This window comes from Alosa sapidissima, chromosome 15 (assembly GCF_018492685.1).
Source record: "Alosa sapidissima isolate fAloSap1 chromosome 15, fAloSap1.pri, whole genome shotgun sequence".
Taxonomy (NCBI): Eukaryota; Metazoa; Chordata; class Actinopteri; order Clupeiformes; family Clupeidae; genus Alosa; species Alosa sapidissima.
The window spans coordinates 5,500,963-5,519,622 of NC_055971.1; the positions used below are offsets into that span (position 1 = coordinate 5,500,963).

An 18,660-nucleotide genomic window follows, 5' to 3' on the forward strand; every position below is an offset into this window, starting at 1 on the left:
GTCTCAACTGTACCCATACTGAGTTGAGACAGTACCTGCCTACAGTTGAGACACCCATTTTTAATGATGTATAGTTAACTAACCATTCGTTGCAAAATTTAATAAATAAAAACATAGCAATTGCAAAGTGTTTGTAGTGCAAATTCGTTCATTTCATTTACATTAGCATTGATTAAAAGGAATACATCATGAACAAAATATGTGACACAGGAACAGATATGGCGAACAGTACAAATGGAATGTTCAAGTAATAACACTATCAATACAATGTGTGTCTCAACTGTACCCCTCTGACCACTTCACACATTTCTCTAGATTTTGCAACGACCTTACATGACACAGTGTCGTGAAATATGCCAGTTTATAGAGCACAAAATAACGTTTGTGATGATACCAGTTACGTTTAACAGTCACATAAGGGTAATGAGTTATTCATTGTGGAAGGTACATGGTGAAGTGAAAATTTTACTTTGAAAAAAGAAACTTTTGCGATATCTTTGGATCAGAGATACCTGTTTCTTTCTACATTTTCCATGATGATAGAGGGCACTAATACGCATGTGCATATCAAAAATCACAATTTGAGCTTGCTGTAGGCTACGCAAGATATATAAGGCGTCTCAACTGTACACTTGTCTCAACTGTACTCAGTCTAACAAAATCTCCTATCATATACTAGTAAGACCGGTCTATTGCGTGGTTAAGATGATTCGCAGAATTGGCGTGACTCAACACCACAGAAACTGAAGCCTTCCCTCGGTTTTGATCTTACTTTTTAAATGTATTTATTTCTCAAAGTTAATTTTACATCCACTGAATTTTGTTGTAGTGCTCAGTAGGCTACCTCTTTTAAACAGATTACTTGCATTCCTCAGCCTAAGCATATATATATTTGTATGTGGATTGCTCTATTTCTTTCGGTCTGCTCACACGTCACCTGGGTTGGGAGTCACAGGTGAGTATCGCTCAGAGAACACACCCCGCTGTAACTCAATCATCCCGGAAATTTGTGAGTTCGCCATAAACAAACGACAGACAAGACGGACATTCGAGGTATTAGTCTAGTTTACATTATTTCACCGCAACTTCACGTTTTTTTTAAACGTTGGGGTCATTGTTTGAGCCATAATCTTGATTTAAGTTTTAACTGATCTCCGTATTTTGTAGGCTATAGCCAGTTAGTTTGTTGGCTCACCTTGGAAGTTGCAGACTACTTTGAAGACGAGATCTGAACACACCCTGAAAATTGCAAAGAAGACTTGAACCGAAGTGGAATTGATAGAAGAAGCAAGAAAAACAGACTATAAGGCCTATACGACCTTTGAAGTTATGGATCCAATGCACTCAGGAATGCGCTACACTCCGAAGGCCACGGTAGGTTTCATTCGATATTCGTTTAGCAGATACTCAGGCAAAGACACTGGCCTACCTGAAATTTAAGGACAGCTTGTAGGATACCTAACCTATTCCTTATAGAGAATCACGACTGAGTTAAAAAAAACAGCCTTACTGATCACTGATATTTTTTTTTTTTTTTTTCACAATTCATTCACTCATTCTCCAGGCATAGGCCCACACTTTTTGTCATGACATTGTTTTTGATAATTGGAATTCATACTCGCATAATTCTTTCTAGCATATGTCCTAAATTTACCAGCGTAGATTAGCTTTCTGCAATGTATATGAGAACATTGTCATTTTAGCAGTGTGATTTAGCAGTGTGAAGAAAATACTTTTATCGAACCTGTTGCCTTATTATTTTATATTCTAATGTACCATGTTGTACCTACCGTTTGAGCGTGAAACGGACGTGGTGACTATTGTTAATCAGTCGACAAATTAAATGGCATGGTGTCATCTACTTTGAACTCTCATGTCCTAAATTGTTATTATAGGTCTACACTGCATTTCAATAACGTGAAGTCAAAGATAGCCTAGCAAATTATGTGAAACCTTTCACCAGATGTGTATAATGTAACTTCAGCTAAATGTAATGGAGGTGGTTGTGAAGGGGTCTGCCTGTTTATCAGCACTATACTACCAGCACTAAGCAAGGTTCACACACTACTTCATCACACTGCATTAGAGAATCATGTATAAAAAGATGACATGTAGGCCTTTACTCTGTTCAATGACAGTTTCTTTGATATCAGGAACTTAAGCACTGAATAATGTTTTACCCTTTATTGTTCTCCATTTCGGCATTTCCTCCATTATATCATGCACAGTACTTTTAAAGGTGATTTAAAGAGTCCCGTTTTCACAAGTGACTTGCATGTGGTTAAACCATAGCTGATGATTGAACCTCACATTGCCATTTGCAGTGTGATGAGACTGAGTGAATGAGCATGATTACCCTTATCATGTGTGGTTCAGAGTGGTGATGGAGGTCCAGGCTCTTAAACACGACTATAGCTGGTGTCTGTGGTTCACAAATTCCTGCTCAGTTCAGACATGTCAGAACCTCATCCAGTATTGCTCATTTAGATAATGTCTTTGAAAACAGAAAATAAAAATATGTCACATCAATAGGCTATGTTATATCCTAGATTTGGTCAAACAGCACTTTAGTGATGGTCTTTCATTCACATCTCAGTAGTGCATCTGCCAGTAAATTGTGTGTTAATTGTATTCTGATGATCATTGGATTGGATTCATGTAGCCTAAATTACATTGTATTAGATGCATGCAAATTAATTATTTATATATATATATATATATATATATATATATATATATATATATATATATATATATATATATATATATATATAATGTATTTATTTATTTGCTGCCAACACTGTGAACAAATTCTTTCCATGCTATTCTATTGTCTATTCAACATACTTTTAATAAGCAAGATTAAGCATACACTGTAGGCTGTAGTAGTTTGGCATTTTAAATGTAAATTCTCTATGTATACACAATACCCTGTGTGTTCACACACTAATGATACCTTGTTGGAGTCGAGTCAGTTAGAAACATCTGCAGGTATTTGAGTATAAATAAAATCTGGAACCCCTTTGAATATGTAGCTCATTGCTTTGCAATATGAATCCTTTGGTTCTGTCATCCCTTTCATACATGTGATTGTTTCTATCCTGCAGGAGCATGACTGGGACCCATCGCTGCAGTTCCTGCCAGTTTCCGATTCCAAAAAGCTTGAGAAGAAGAAAAGGCCTGGGAAGGTGGGAGCCGTGATCGGACTGATAGTCTTCTTTCTGATCATCTCTCTGATGACTGGGCTGCTCGTCTGGCACTTCCACTGTGAGCACCTCTCTCCTTCACCCAGTCTTTTAACTTGCATACTTCTCTTGTATCTTTTAACGATGAGTAATGTTGGATCCACACTGTCATCTTTGTAGTCCGCAAGGATGTGCGAGTGAAGAAAATGTTCACTGGATCGATGAAGATCACAAATCAGGTGTTTGAAGACGCCTATGAGAACCCAAACAGCACAGAGTTTAAATCGTTGGCCAGGCAGGTTGCATCACAGGTAAGAAAATACACCAAAGTACAGCGATGTCAAAAATGAATTCTTGTTTGAAGGTGTATTGATGCTTTATTGTTACCTCTTCCAGCTAAAAGAAATCTACTCCAAGACACCACAACTGTCTAAATACTATGTCGGGTCAACAATACAGGCATTTAGGTAGGGTGTTAAATCTCTGATGTTCTTTCTTATTTCCTTTATTGCAACTTGACTGTAACCTAAAAGATGACTTTTAGACTAAACAAATATACAACTTGATCGAATCTAATAGCATTTGAAGGGAAAATGCGTAATTGTGTTTGAGCTTCAGAAGGATGGAATGTTAGTAAAGTGAAAATGGGAAATGTAGAAACGTTATATTTTCCATGCTCCCACAGTGAGGGCAGTGTGATTGCGTACTACACATCTGAATTCACCGTGCCTGCGGGCCAGGAGGCCGCAGTGGACAACACTATGGCCTCCATGAATCAAATAGTGGACAAGCAGCAAGAGCAGCAACGGCGACGACACTCGGACAGAGGCACCAGTGACCTCGTCTTTGATGATATCCTGACCTCAGGTGAGTTAATAGGGATGTTTGGATTTGTTTGAACTGATGTTGAATGGAGTCTTATGCATTTCTTTTTTAAATTTTCAGAATTAGACACACGACTGTTTAAATCATCCGAGGGTGAGTTGTCATTATCTAAAGATAAAATCAGATCAACACTTTTTTTGATAACAAAAACAGGAAAAAGTAAAATTTCACTGCTTTTCACAGCATTCAGTTACTCCCAACACACTAAGGACAATCACATTGGGGTGTTGGAGTCCCCTGGCTTCCCAAACTACCCATACCCACCCAACACACTGGTCCAGTGGCAGCTCCGGGCTGACCGGGGACATGTGATCAAGCTGGATTTTGACACGTTCAATTTGGAGGAGAATTGTAAAAAGGACTTTGTGAAAATATACGACTCGCTGGTGGCCATTGAAAGCCGCGTGATTGAAGAGTAAGTGTGAATTTAACATGCAGTTCTACCTCTAGACTACCTCTTCCTACATCACTTGCTTTAGGATGCTTGGGGACATATTGAGTTGTGTGGATATTGACTTGCGTTCTGCTGTAGGATCTGTGGGTACTACTCGCCGAGGGATCACCTGACCTTCACGTCCTCTGGGAATGTCATGCTTGTCACGTTTGTCACGGATGAGGCCAATAACTACCCAGGCTTCAGGGCCCACGTGTCCCAGGTTCCCGGAAAAACTAGAGGTACCTGTGGCCTGTTCTTGGAGTTAACTTCCGCTAACTAGCCCCAGCTGTGGCACAACTGGCTGGGGCACCTGCACCGTACACCGGCAATCCGGGTTCGATTCCCGCCCCATGGTCCTTTCCGGATCCCACCCCGACTCTTTCTCCCACTCGCTTCCTGTCATTCTCCACTGTCCTATCAAATTAAAGGCATACAAAGCCCAAAAAAATTAACTTAAAAAAAAAAAAACTTCCGCTAGCTTTTAGTGCAAGTGCACTATGGATACCTGTAAATGCCCTAGTCAAGGGTCTAATATTCATTCCTGTGTCAATGTTTCAGCATCGTCATGTGGTGGCACGCTTTCAGGATCATCTGGTACCTTTACATCACCAAACTACCCAAACTTCTACCCCCCTCGCAGCTTCTGTGAGTGGAGTATCCAGGTGAGAGTTCATTCTCCAGAACTAATGTGGGAATGATGGGACTGACTTCTCTTGAACTTGCCATTCATGCTACAGCTAAGCAAAAGCTTTTATCTTGACTTGCTGTTTCTTGCTCTCCAAGGTGCCATCTGACAAGCACATAAAGGTGACATTTGATAAGTTTCTCATTTCTGAACCGGGCCAAAATAACAATATGTGCTTAAAGGACTACGTGGAGATAAATGGAAAGAAGTGAGTTTTGTCATATGAAGTATTTAATCTGGATTTTAGACTTCCTTGAATGTCAATGTGTTGATTGATAAATGTCTATATTAAAGCCCTACATTAACGTGTGTATGTGGCTTCACTTTGGTCAGGCTGTGTGGTGATTTCCATAATGTAATTGAAACTGCCCAGACCAATTTCCTGAAAGTGAAATTCTCCTCTGATGCATCTTATGTGGACCGTGGTTTTACCGCAAAGTATGAGGCCTTTGAACCTAAGGACCGTAAGTACAGGAATCCGCCCACACCAGAGCTTTGTATTGGTTGTGGCTTAGTGGCTTAATGTCAAATGCTCACTGTGTTACCTATGACTACTGTCAGCATTACTGTTAGAGGATAAAGATGGATAAGAGGAGTTGAGGCTTCGCTAATGCTTTTCCTCTTTTCCTTTTCATGCACATCAATAGCTTGCCCAAACAAGTTCATGTGTACCAACGGTAACTGCATCAGCAGTCTACTAAAGTGCGATGGGTGGAATGACTGTGGAGACAACAGTGATGAGCACAAGTGTCGTAAGTGTCCATAAGCCCTGTGTGTTTGAAGCGTCTAAAAGCATTGTAGTCAAGACTAGCACTATTATTGAACACTTGAGTTTGGAAGACATGGCTAATTTGTCACTTTTTCAACCTGTGTTAATGTGTAGAATGTGAGAAGTCTCAGATCAGCTGTAAGAATGGACTGTGTAAACCCAAGTTCTGGTTGTGTGACGGCGTCAATGACTGTGGGGACAACACGGACGAGCTGAACTGCGGTATGGCTTCACAATGAGTTTTCACATGTGACTATTTGAGCGTTTATACCTGTTGTTTGTACGAGAGGCTAACACTGCCTGTTTCTTACAGTTTAGACAATGAGCCAGATGGCTTATAATTGTTAAAGCTAATTCTACTTTCATGCTGTATGATATTTGTAAGTGTTTTTCATGATTTCAGAATGTCTTTTGCCATGTCTTATAGCTAGCTGAACCACTCCAGCAGAGTTCTGCTTCCATGTCATCATGACTTGTCATTCCTTGCTTCCTACATCACTATATTTCTGTGCAGGTCTCTGTGCTAACGGACAGTTTACGTGCTCCAATAGCAAGTGTGTGTCTGAGAAGCAAAAGTGTGATGGTTCAGATGACTGCGGTGATGGTTCAGATGAAGCCAACTGTGAGAGATGTAAGTCTTCCTCCTTGTCTCCACAACATTGCAGCATTTGGTTAGTGAAAGTAGAAATTGTTTAGGGGAAGTTTCCTGAGATCTTTTTGACTTTTTACCCCCTTTTTTTCAGCAAATTCAGTGAAATGCACTTCTTACACCTACCAGTGTAAGAATAAGAACTGTGTGAACAAAATGAACCCAGAATGTGATGGCGTTGATGACTGCAGTGATGGCTCAGATGAGGAGAACTGCAGTAAGAGTTCCTCATTTCTAAAAACAAAAATGTTAATGCGTTAAAATGGACTTATGCTGTAAACTGGGCTGAAATGAGTTTGGATTAGAACATTTTGAATGTGGCTTGCTCTCTCTCTGACAGACTGTGGAGAGCAGCCCTTCAAGACCTCGCGAATTGTGGGTGGACAGGATGCTTCTCCCGGGGAGTTCCCCTGGCAGGTCGGCCTCCACATCAAGGGTTCCTCTCACGTGTGTGGAGCCTCAATCATCAGTGACCGCTGGATCGTCACCGCAGCTCACTGTGTGCAGGACGATGCCAAGACCAGGTAACTTGTCCTCAACAACCAAGAGACTGAAAACATTAGCATAAGCAAATTATATAAATCGTTGTACTACCTTATATAACGGCTTTGGAAATTAGTTTATGAGTCCACAAATTCTTTACCAACGTGATATAATATACTAGCCTGCATGCCAGGCAAACCAGAGCGGTTCGGACCAGAACTCCAGAACGGTTTTGTTCAAAGCTGAAAATGCAACTGTGTTTGACAGAGGACAGATGTAGGTTGCTAGTGACAACATATTAGCTTTCAGTATGGTACGATGTCTTTGTAAATGATGGAGATATACTTCTACATGAATATACTCTGCCATTGACTCACATCATTTGTGTGTGTTGGGCTAGATACTCCCAGCCTGGGACCTGGGAAGTCTACTTGGGCCTTCACGATCAGCGTCAAAAGAGCAAGGCTGTGAAACGGGACCTGAAGCAGGTCATCTCTCATCCCTCCTATAATGCCTATACCTTTGACTTTGACATTGCACTGATGGAGCTGGACTCGCCCGTCACCCTCAGCGACTACATCCGGCCCATCTGCCTCCCTTCTCCCTCGTACATGTTCCCAGCTGGCCATTCTGTGTGGATCACAGGTTGGGGGGCCACTAGGGAAGGAGGTCAGTGGCTGAAGTGGTTCTTTTTATATGGTCTTTTGTATTTCATAACAGAATGCACAAATGGCTGTTTGTGCATAAACAAATGGAATCTTGAATTTGTCATGAAGTATTCTGTGTGTGTGTGTGTGTGTGTGTGTGTGTGTGTGTGTGGCAGGTTATGGTCCAAATGTGCTTCAGAAGGCAGAGGTCCGCATCATTAACAGTACAGTGTGTAATGATTTGATGGGTGGCCAGCTGACATCTCGTATGCTGTGTGCTGGTGTGCTGGCAGGCGGAGTGGACGCTTGTCAGGTAAAGAACTCTCAGCCTCACATGCCAACAGTACTCCAGAGCCCCTGAGTTAGTTCAAAGCGGTTAGCTAATGTTAACATTAACATAATCACATTCTGATATTTGCTGCATCAACTGTATTTTACAGTATTTCTCATAATTCATCTGTCTGTAGGTCTTTACTTTGTAGCTGTTTTTTCCACCTTGGGAAATCTTTTACATCCTCCTGATGTTTCACAGAGCCCCCACACAGAGAGTCTCTTTCATTATAAGACGCTTATCCCCTAGTGTGAGCTACACAGAGGGAACGCTGGTTGATCAGTTCATTTCATTTTCATCTCCTCTTTCTGACCGCTAGGGGGATTCTGGGGGCCCGCTGTCCAGCCTGTCAACCGGTCGCATGTTTCTAGCTGGAGTGGTGAGCTGGGGTGATGGCTGTGCCCGCAGAAACAAGCCCGGTATCTACACAGCGGTCACCAAGTTCCGTGGCTGGATCAAAGAGAAGACTGGAGTCTAGTGCAGAAGAAGGGAGAGGTGAGCAGGAAGACCAATGGCCAAAGATGGAAGTAACTGGGGGCCATCCACCTCAAGAGACTCAACATCGGGCCTGTTTTTAAAATCAATGAAATTGAAATGTTTTGCTTTGAGTCCTTGTTTTATCCGAATGTACATTGTCAACACTTCCATTTAGCCTAACACTACTTCAAACCAGATTTAAGCACAAAGGAACAGTGGTCATTTATCACTTATTTTAAATGATGTCCATACAAAGCTAATGTGATATGCAGGCACATTTGTAAATATTAATGGAGAGAGACCGAGGTTGTTTTACAATAATTTTTAAGTTGTAAATACATTTTTTTTTTTTTTTTAAGTTTTTATGTGTTTCATGAAGTATGTCTTAGTGCCTTGGAGAATATTCTGTAAAGTATGTTAATTGGTTTGTTGCTGTTGCTTGTAGGTAAGATTATGGAGGGAAATTGTTACATCTCTATCATTTGAAGGTATCCCTTTTAAAATGGAAAGCACCTGGTGTGTTGTGTTGTGTTGTGTTGTGTTGTGTTTCAAAACTTTTACAGCAGGGATTTTTTTTTTTGCTAATGTGTTTAACAGTTTTGACTGTGAATTATTTTTTCAGACATATCACCTGATTAAAACTTTTATTAGGTAGCCTAACACACTGTAACTTAATTTCATGTATGATGGTAGACTTAACATGATCAAAAACCTCATTTCACTTCTTGTACATTTTTTATTTTTCTTTCAAGCATGTGAATCCATTTTTTTCTATCTCTAAAAATCTTATTCCCATGAATGGTGCTTTCTAACTCTCGTTCATTGTCCTAAACGCTTCTAGTTCCTTTGTAACCAAATAAAATCAACTAAGGGTGTGAATGAACTGGAATTAGTTTTTTGTGTGAAAACATTTACTCCACTATATTGCTGCAACGCACTTGAAGGAAAAAAAACATTTTGGAATATTTACAATGCAATTTCATTGCATATATTTTTTTCAGATTCAATGGAATTTTCTACTTCAGTTATTTGCCTTACATTTCTTCAGCAGCATATAATGTCAGATATTGTACGATAAAATTGCCTTCATTCTTTCTGATTTGGTGTAATTTCATGTTTAAATTAATAGAAATTCTGTGCTGACGCACCATAAATGAATAATTGAATGTACCCTACCACTTTTGAAATGCAAGAATGATTATTGTTCTTCACTCACCACATGACACCATATCAAACACACACCAAAGACAGCAGAATCTTTTACAAAATTACATAATCCAGTGATGTAATATGTCCATCTGTACAATTATAGGCACTGAAGTATTATATATCTACGGTAGATTTGAAATAACAGCAAATTTCTGCATCACCTCCAATACTGGGCTGACTGCCAGTATCTTTAAGGTGATTTTTTATGCTGATCCTTAAATCATTCTGACCTCCAGCCAAGTTTTAAAGCAAGCTGAAGCTTTGTGGACTGAAAGATAAGTTACAAGCTCCTAGGCTACAGTATCTATTATCTCAACCCTTATGAAAAAGAACTATAGGAATCGTGTAGTATCTTGGGACAAAATATTATAGTAATCTCAGAGTAATACTATAGGAATACTATAGTATTTTTTGACATACTATAGAAGTACTATAAGACTGAAACAGTATAGGCGGCTAAGGATATTATAGAGGTATTACAGAACATCACAGTATATACTACCATCTCAGAGTAGGCTAGTTCTTTTCGTAAGGGAATGGTGACACACCTGCTGTTTCCACCATAACATGGCACACCTGTCCACCCGGATGTTGGTGGCAAGAATGAATGTGCAAACAGGCGTATGAGAACCTATATTATACAGTCTATGTATAAAATAGGTTAAGTATACTGTAGACAGTATAACAGTGATGTGAACACATTTTGCCATTTGGTTCCCTAGCGATGACATTTGTTATCCAGCAGGTGGCGGCAACAGCACTTTAAAGTTACCAGTCTGCAAACAAATCAGAGGAGAAGAAGAATTCTTACTGATGTAGCTTCTTGAATTCAAAAGTTTGTGGACACTACTAGACAAAGTAATTACATGCAGACCCACCATTTCTTCTGCTCTGGGTAGGAAAATCAGTAGCAACTAAACTAGTTCGAGAGTATGATGCTATCATGTGATGTATGCAGTGGTCAGTGAATTCAAGCCAACAAGCTGAACATACAGTCAACGAGCTAACGTTAGCTAGCCAATGTGGAGGTCCTGCCCTGTGTAACCTTACCACTTCATTTAATTATTTAAATCAAATTGTCCGTCTAGGCAACTTTAACACACGTTAGACAATATATATACTCCACTGTGTCTGCTAGTAGGCTAAGCTAGCTGATTCTGTGTCTGATAGTTATATGTGTCCTGATTGATGATGTCCCCGAAGGATTGAATGAGTAGGCCTAGCTGAGCTCTGTAGATTAAAACGTCTTATCTATGAGATGGCATCAGAGAAGAGGGAGGAGAGGTGGGACTGGGACAGCCCTCGGTGTCGCGCACAACTAGATGAAATATTTTTCCGCCAACATGACTACATCCAAGCTGGTAGTCAAGAGCACAAAGATTTCTGGGCATTCTTTGAGCGTTTCCAGCGGTTCAAAGCCAAGAGGCAGATGTCAGGGTCAAAAGACAATAAAGACATTGACCCAAAGTGCAGCAAAAGCCGTAAGAGTGGGTCTGTAGACTTGGGATTGCCCAAGGAATATGATGCTCGGTACAGAATCAGCACATCAGTGTACACCAAGGATGTGGAGGAGAAACTGGAGAGTTGTGGACATCGACAACGACAAACTGCCTCAGGCCCAGGCAAACAGGAGATCACAGACTGCCGCTTGGCCCTACTACATTTCCTGGACTTCACCCAGAGGCAGAGCTTCAACAAGCTGGCCAAACTCCGTCAGGAGCAAAGGAATCTACCTATTTTCCATTACCGAGACAGGATTGTGGAGCTGGTGAAAGCCAACTCAGTGGTTGTAGTGGCAGGGGACACAGGTTGTGGAAAGTCCACCCAGGTGCCCCAGTACCTGCTTGCGTCTGGATTTAATAACATTGCCTGCACACAGCCACGTCGCATTGCATGTATATCCCTCGCCAAACGTGTCAGCTTTGAGAGTTTGAACCAGTATGGCTCCAAGGTATGAAGTTGTTCCTTAACAAATCAGAACATTTATAAAAAATATTGAAACTTTTTACAGCATGAATTAGGCTCACATTCAGAAGAACTCATTGTGGAAATCTCACTCACCAGCGGCTCTCTTTTCTTGTAGGTTGGGTACCAGATCCGCTTTGAGACCACACGTACACTGGCCACCAAGCTTCTGTTTCTGACTGAGGGGCTGCTGCTGAGGCAGATCCAGCAGGAGCCGTTGCTGGGTCAGTACCAGGTGCTGATAGTGGATGAGGTGCACGAGAGGCATCTGCACTGTGACTTCCTGCTGGGGGTCTTGCGAGCGCTCATCGGCGCGAGGTCAGATCTACGACTGGTGCTCATGTCTGCCACCATCAATATCAAGCTCTTTTCTGAGTACTTTCGTGGGGCACCTGTGCTGCAGGTGCCAGGCAGGCTCTTTCCCATACAGGTATGTAGAATGCCATATATCCATCTTTTGTAACTGACTGCATTATGTCTGAAGCTTTGAATAAGCATCCTATTTGCTGTGTCTCTGTATGTCTCTGTATGTTACTGCAAAATAGTCATTATTGATCTCAGTTTAATTATAGTGCTGTTGTTGAGTAGCTGTAGCCATTTAGGTAATGTGGTGTCTGTGCATGTGTTTTGGGTAGGTGATCTATCAGCCCATCCCTCCGGAGGAGCAGGTCTCCCGCTCGGAGAAGCTGGACCCACGGCCATTTCTGCGTGTGCTCCAGGGGATTGATCAGCGGTACCCTCCAGAGGAGCGGGGGGACCTGCTGCTGTTCCTCAGCGGCGTGGCTGAGATCTCCGCCGTGCTAGAGGCCTGCCAGGCGTATGCCACACACACGCAGCGCTGGATCGTCCTCCCCCTCCACAGCACCCTCTCGCTGGCTCAGCAGGATAAGGTGTGCTGTCAACAAACCAAAGGGCCATGTTGAGCCTAAATCTAGAAATGTTGTTTGACATTTTGTTTACAGTTTAAATTGACCTATTTGACTTCTGAACACGAAACATTAAAATGTGAAAGTTCAAAGAAAAAACTATCCACCTGGTACTTTTGTTAGGTTTGTCAAACAGTGTCACTTGTTTTAGGATGGAATAAATATAGATTATAAAAATGTAAATCTTGATGCAATAGAAAGTAACTTAAACCTTTAACACATTTCTGTGTTTTCCCCTTCTAGGTTTTTGATATAGCCCCCCCTGCTGTAAGAAAATGTATCATCTCCACGAACATAGCTGAGACTTCAGTTACCATTGATGGAGTAAGATTTGTAGTGGATTCAGGTGGGTGTCTTAGTGGATGGAGGGGTAAAATCATTTAACAAATCCTTTGGGTGAGTGAAATGGCTATAGTACTAGTACACTATGTTGTGCTCAGAGGATTTCTCTCCGAAGAGTTGAAATGTTAATTCAATTCTCTGTTTAGAAACTACTGTTATGAATGAACTACTATTATGAATGAACTACTGTTATGAATGAACCACATGAAATGCTTGTGTATTGCAAAGTTGAAAACATGCTTCTACCCCACTACGACCTCTCAGGTAAGGTGAAGGAGATGAGTTTTGACCCAAAGGCGAAGATGCAGCGTCTGCAGGAGTTCTGGATCAGCAGGGCCAGCTCTGAGCAGAGGAAAGGTCGAGCGGGCCGCACTGGGCCCGGGGTCTGCTACCGATTATACGCCGAGTCTGATTATGATGCCTTTGCTCCCTACCCTGTCCCAGAGATCCACAGGGTGGCACTAGACTCCCTGGTGCTTCAGGTACATTTCCTGTAGTGTGATCAACTCTTCTGAAACTGCTCAGATTATCTTATTATAAGTTGTTAGTACAGAACATAAATGTGTATGTATACTATGAATTAATGGTTGATATAGGTCCATCCCTTTTGTATCAGCAACTTGCGTTGTGTTCTTGTTTTTGGTGCATGTTTTGCAGATGAAGAGTATGGGCCTGGGTGACCCGTGCTCCTTCTCCTTTATTGACCCCCCGCCTGCCTCCAGTATCCAGACGGCTATGACGTACCTGAGAGAGCAAGGGGCATTGGATGTCTCCGGAGAGCTCACCACCATTGGGAGCCTACTGTCCCAGCTACCTGTGGACGTAGTCATTGGTGAGGAGAGTTATTACAGTTTGCATCCTTATATACTAAGTTGGACGCATACCATCATCTTGACCGTTCAAAGTGTAGATAAAAGAGCTTGGCCGACTGAACTCCTAACGAGCTGGAGTATTGTGTCCATTTAAAGGCTCTCAGAGTGGTGAGAGGTTGTTGATGTTACACACGTTCCCACTTGTGTACTTGTGTGCTCCCAGAGCAACATGCTGATTGGCTGAAATGGTTTGTCTTGGTCCAAGCTACTTGTTGTTTCCCCATTTACAGAACTAGGACTGTGCACAAACTCATGCACACACAGAACAGACTGCTAGAGAGTGAGCAGCAATTCACTTTGACTTTGACAAAAAGTGTAGTGGATCTGATCAGAATCGCAAACTCTACCTGTAACTGATAACCTGTAACCACTTTTGTAATGAGTTACAAAAATGTATTTCTAAAGAAACCGGTTCATTCAAGCTGTTATGGTTCAACCTCAAATACTTTATGGTTGTGTGTGTGTGTGTGTGTACTCAGGGAAGATGCTGGTGCTGGGGTCTCTGTTTAATCTGCTGGAGCCGGTGTTGACAGTTGCAGCAGCACTTAGTGTTCAGTCTCCATTTTTGCGAAGTGCTCAGCACAACCCAGACTGCTCTACAGCACGCCAGCCCCTCCACAGCAACCATGGAGACCCCTTCACTCTCCTCAACACCTTCAACGCCTGGGTGCAGGTCGGTCTTCAGCACTACAGTAATCTACAGTGATCTTTTCTGATAGTTTGCTACTGTTGTACTTTTTGATATCCTCATTGAAAATATCATTGAATTCCTCTCTGAGGGCTGAAAGACAGCTAGGATTCCAGTAAACAACCTTATTTGACCACCCAGTGTTGCATTGAGGTGTTGTAGTGTAGTGATCACTTGGCCTTACCTGATCTGCGTTTTCCCAGGTGAAGGGTGAGCGTGGTGGTGGCTCCAGGAAGTGGTGCAGGAGGCGTGGCCTGGAAGAGCAGAGACTGTACGAGATGGTCAACCTGCGCAGACAGTTTAAGGTACGGCACACCCTTTGTGTAGTATGTGTGTGCATGTGCTTTTGTAGGTGGTTAACTAATAACATGATCGTGTATTCTATCAGTTTGTCATCTATTGACCTATTATAAATTAATAAATGCTGCATCTTGGATGCTGTTAGAGGTATTAACTACGTATGCATAGACTGAGTATAGTTTAGAAACATGTACATTGCGTGTGTGCATTTCTATTTCTTTGGTCTACATGCATTGTTGTGTGACTGTGTGTGTGACTGTGCGTGTGTGTGCGTGTGTGTGTGTGTGTGTGTGTGTGTGTGTGTGACTGTGTGTGTGACTGTGTGTGTGACTGTGTGTGTGTGTGTGTGTGACTGTGTGTGTGTGTGTGACTGTGTGTGTGTGTGCGTGAGTGTGCAGGAGCTGCTAAGGAGCCATGGCCTACTGGAGGAGGAGGGCACTGGTGCTCAGACCCCGGAAGAGCGCAAGCGACGTCGCGAGAGACTGACCGAGCGGCATCAGCTGCACCAGCTGAAACGCGAGCATGACCTGCACGAGGGCAGCCGGCGTAAAGTGCTCCGCCTTGAGGAGGGGGCAGGGGACTCGTCCGGCTCGGACGACGAGACGTCAGGGAGGAAAGGGAAGGACAAGAAGGGAGAAGGACAAGGTGTGGACATACAGGTGAGAAACTTCACTTGAACTTCACCTAATCGATAACACAACCTGCAGGACTGTGCAGAACTGAGTTTATATCACTTCATGGTTGTCATTTACAAAAAAAAATATCACATGATGTCACTAGCTTTTCATCTGCAGATGACTGCAGAACTCACTCTTGCGGTTCCCTTCATGTAGGAGGTGAAATTTAAGCTGCGTCACAATGTTGACCAGCTACAGGAGGTGGCCAGTGCCAGTCAGGACCTCTCGTCGCGCCAGCAGGCCCTGCTCAAGCTGCTGCTGTGCCGTGGGCTCTACCCCCAGCTGGCTCTGCCCGACGAGCACAACGCCAACCGCAAGGACTCCGAGCAGGTCTGCCCAGTCACACCTACACAGACACACTTTCAGTAACACAGTTATAAACATGACTCATTTATTATGAACATTTACTCACCTTTTATTAAACATTGCAAAGTATTGGTTGAAGAATCTATTTGGATAGTCTTGATGTGGTTATGGTGCTTCATTGTAACTCCATGTTGACTATGACTATGATCTAGCATTATGTTATGGGCTGTCTCGGATCAGTACTACAAACCTATTGTTTTTTATCGTGATTTTTTCGACAGCCCGGCACAGTATGTGGGGAGTTTGTTCAAATACTGCTTAAGTTGTGCCTTTTTATTTGGTAAATTGATCTGAAATTCTGAAAATAAGATTCAAGGACAGCAACAGGCTTTAGTGTTTAGATTCTTTCTTTCTTTCTTTCTTAGATACTGAATCTTATTTCCATTTAAAAATGTAAAAGAATGAAGATACTGTAAAATGATTGACTACAAGTATCTAAGAGAGCCACTAGGGTGAACAGTTCAAGATAAGTATAGAATGTACTGGTTCCAGTCTTAGATGTCTGAGTTTGTGTTTTTGCAGATATTCCACACAAGAAACAAGCAAGGGGTGGTAATCCATCCCACCAGTGTGTTTGCCAGTGACCCAGAGGTGCTGCAAGTTCCTGAACAGGAGAGTATCCAGCCTGGTAAATGAGACCATCAAAACACTTTCACACCTTCTGCAACATCTGGACATTACATTGTGTTCAACATATCACACACACATGTTGACACTGGTTTTTAATCTGAATCACTTTCTCTTGGCAGGGGTAGATAAAGGCCAGAGCAGTAGACACCAGCTGCTGGCCTTCGTCACTTTGCTGGAGACCAACAAGCCATATGTGTCCAACTGTGTCAGAGTTCCAGCACTGCAGGTGAGACACAAATCACCCCAGATCGCCAATGATCCTCCCCTGTGCCTGTTTAGCATAATCTGGAAAATTGCACATTTTGAGAAGTAAATGTAAGTGAATTGAATTGAATGTCATGTTATGTAAACTGCTAACGGCCCTTGCCAGGCTCTGCTTTTGGTGGCGAACTCTCTGGACAGTAATGGCGAGTGCACGCGGCTGGTGGTTGACGGCTGGCTGGAGCTGTGTCTGGGGGACGGGGAGAGGAGCCTGGCCGTGCTCTCGTCTGCGCTAGAGCTGCGCGCCGAGTGGGAGCGCCTCCTGCAGGCTCAGCTCAGCAAGCGCAGGCCATCCGCCCGGGACCTGGGGCGCCTGGGTGATCGTCTGGTGCGCTTCTTGCTCTACACCGAGGTGAGAACGCCATTTTAAAGTCGATTATTTTTTATGCTGTAGCAGGGTTGTGCACAATTTGAATTGCAATTCTGCTTCCTGTTTGCTACCTCAATTGAAATGCAAGTGAAATTCAAGAATTGAATTGGAATTTAAGAGCCAGTTTCAATTCAATTCTGGAATTTTGCACAAGCCTGTGCTGTAGACCCATTTCATCACCACAGACTACCAGAAGAGCCAGGCCAGGGACCATTGGAAACAGCCTCACACCAACAGCATGATCTTTTTGGTTGTCACTCACAAATATATTATGTACATCTTCAGAGTACTTGAAGTGCACTTCTGTGAATCATCAGGCAACTGAATTTCATTGTGATCCTATCTCTTGGAGGAAGACAAATTAAGCTTGGAAATCAACTGGTTTCACAACTACCCAAAACAGACATTGTTTATCATCAGTTAGGTGTGCTGGTTCAGAGTCTGTGCTAGCTGTGTCTAAGATCTAATTGCTCTCAACTCAGTCTCTTAAAATGGTTTCCCTTGCTGTTATTGTTGAGGCTCTGTTCATTCCTCTCCAGCCGCCTGTTTATCCACAAGACCATGCAGCACGCTAAGCACATTGCTCTTCTTCAGGTGAATTACAGCGTGCGGCGCCTCACATCTCTTCAGGCCCAGAACCTGTACGTGGGGCCCCAGCGGGACCCGGCTGCTTCGGACGTCCAGGCGCTCAGCTCCGTCTTCCCTGGGGTGGAGCCCAAGCCTGACCCCATCAAGGGAGGACTTCGTGTCAGCAGCTACTTCACCTACAACTGCCTCAGCGTAAGTGGTCCTGTCTCTGCTTCTGGGTGGTAGCCAGCAGGAACAAAGGACACATGTAACGTTGCCTTTGCTTTTGTGTTGTTGGTGGCAGGACCCGACTGACCTGTACAGTGAGTGTCTGCGCACGTTTTGGACCTGCCCGTACTGCGCCCTCTACATGCCCTTCACACCACTGGAACGCATGAAGCACCAGGCCACCTGCAAACCCCCAGAGGAGCAGACTGCGCAGGAGGACGAGGGTGTGTGTGTGTGTGTGTGTGTGTGTGTGTGTGTTTTTTCCGTGTTGACATTACTGCAGAATTACATAACATCAAATGAATGAACAGTAACAGAATGCTGTGGTTTAAATGAATAAGCTGAAGTGTAGATGACCGATGTGCCGTCCTGCTTGTCCAGATATGATTCTCAACCCAATCTCTCCCCAGAGTGTGAAAGTGAGAAGGCCGCTGCGTCGTCTTCCTCTTCCCTGACTCGCCTCTACCACTGTGATATCTGCGACAAGGACTTGACCCTCACGTCCACCGAGATTCTCAAACACAAGAGGCAGCACGCGATCACAAGTTAAGAAATACTGCTGCCAAACACTATTGTGCGTCCAGGCTGCAGGTGGTTAAAGCAGAAGAAACTGGACCACTGGATGCAACTGGGTGGAGAAAGTGTGGACCACATGCCTTGTGTGATGTTATGTGTAATGTTGTTCTAAAATACAAGAATATGTTTTTTAAGA

The 18,660-nt window shown here is 43.0% G+C and overlaps 2 protein-coding genes across 2 annotated transcripts; both read left to right on the top strand.

Annotated features, from left to right (window-relative positions):
* The first annotated feature begins 881 nt into the window (after positions 1-881).
* On the top strand, positions 882-9,430 carry st14a (ST14 transmembrane serine protease matriptase a). The gene is made up of 20 exons (XM_042064102.1): positions 882-1,053; positions 1,168-1,374; positions 3,108-3,267; positions 3,366-3,496; positions 3,582-3,652; positions 3,871-4,052; positions 4,131-4,163; positions 4,254-4,485; positions 4,603-4,745; positions 5,065-5,168; positions 5,290-5,399; positions 5,525-5,655; positions 5,839-5,943; positions 6,075-6,182; positions 6,475-6,591; positions 6,704-6,826; positions 6,950-7,133; positions 7,493-7,761; positions 7,916-8,052; positions 8,390-9,430. The coding sequence occupies exons 2-20, from the start codon at positions 1,330-1,332 to the stop codon at positions 8,546-8,548; spliced, it is 2,544 nt and encodes an 847-aa protein (XP_041920036.1). The 5' UTR covers positions 882-1,053; positions 1,168-1,329; the 3' UTR covers positions 8,549-9,430.
* A 1,097-nt stretch (positions 9,431-10,527) lies between these two features.
* dhx34 (DEAH (Asp-Glu-Ala-His) box polypeptide 34) lies at positions 10,528-18,660 on the top strand. Its single transcript, XM_042064097.1, has 16 exons — positions 10,528-11,707; positions 11,840-12,151; positions 12,357-12,611; positions 12,891-12,993; positions 13,254-13,471; positions 13,647-13,821; positions 14,341-14,534; positions 14,753-14,854; positions 15,248-15,508; positions 15,683-15,856; positions 16,415-16,520; positions 16,642-16,748; positions 16,893-17,135; positions 17,748-17,933; positions 18,025-18,172; positions 18,359-18,660. Exons 1-16 carry the CDS (start codon positions 11,015-11,017, stop codon positions 18,496-18,498), a joined length of 3,417 nt encoding a protein of 1,138 aa, XP_041920031.1. The 5' UTR covers positions 10,528-11,014; the 3' UTR covers positions 18,499-18,660.

What these genes read in the sequence shown, in the direction of transcription:
- dhx34 (XM_042064097.1), top strand. Translation starts at nt 11,015, where the DNA reads ATGGCATCAGAGAAGAGGGAGGAGAGGTGGGACTGGGACAGCCCTCGG. An exon ending in GACAAGGTGTGGACATACAG is followed by an intron (nt 15,509 to 15,682) that starts GTGAGAAACTTC and finishes CCCTTCATGTAG; the next exon opens with GAGGTGAAATTTAAGCTGCG. An exon ending in TCAGAGTTCCAGCACTGCAG is followed by an intron (nt 16,749 to 16,892) that starts GTGAGACACAAA and finishes GGCCCTTGCCAG; the next exon opens with GCTCTGCTTTTGGTGGCGAA.
- st14a (XM_042064102.1), top strand. Translation starts at nt 1,330, where the DNA reads ATGGATCCAATGCACTCAGGAATGCGCTACACTCCGAAGGCCACG. An exon ending in CACGGACGAGCTGAACTGCG is followed by an intron (nt 6,183 to 6,474) that starts GTATGGCTTCAC and finishes ATTTCTGTGCAG; the next exon opens with GTCTCTGTGCTAACGGACAG. An exon ending in GCGGAGTGGACGCTTGTCAG is followed by an intron (nt 8,053 to 8,389) that starts GTAAAGAACTCT and finishes TCTGACCGCTAG; the next exon opens with GGGGATTCTGGGGGCCCGCT.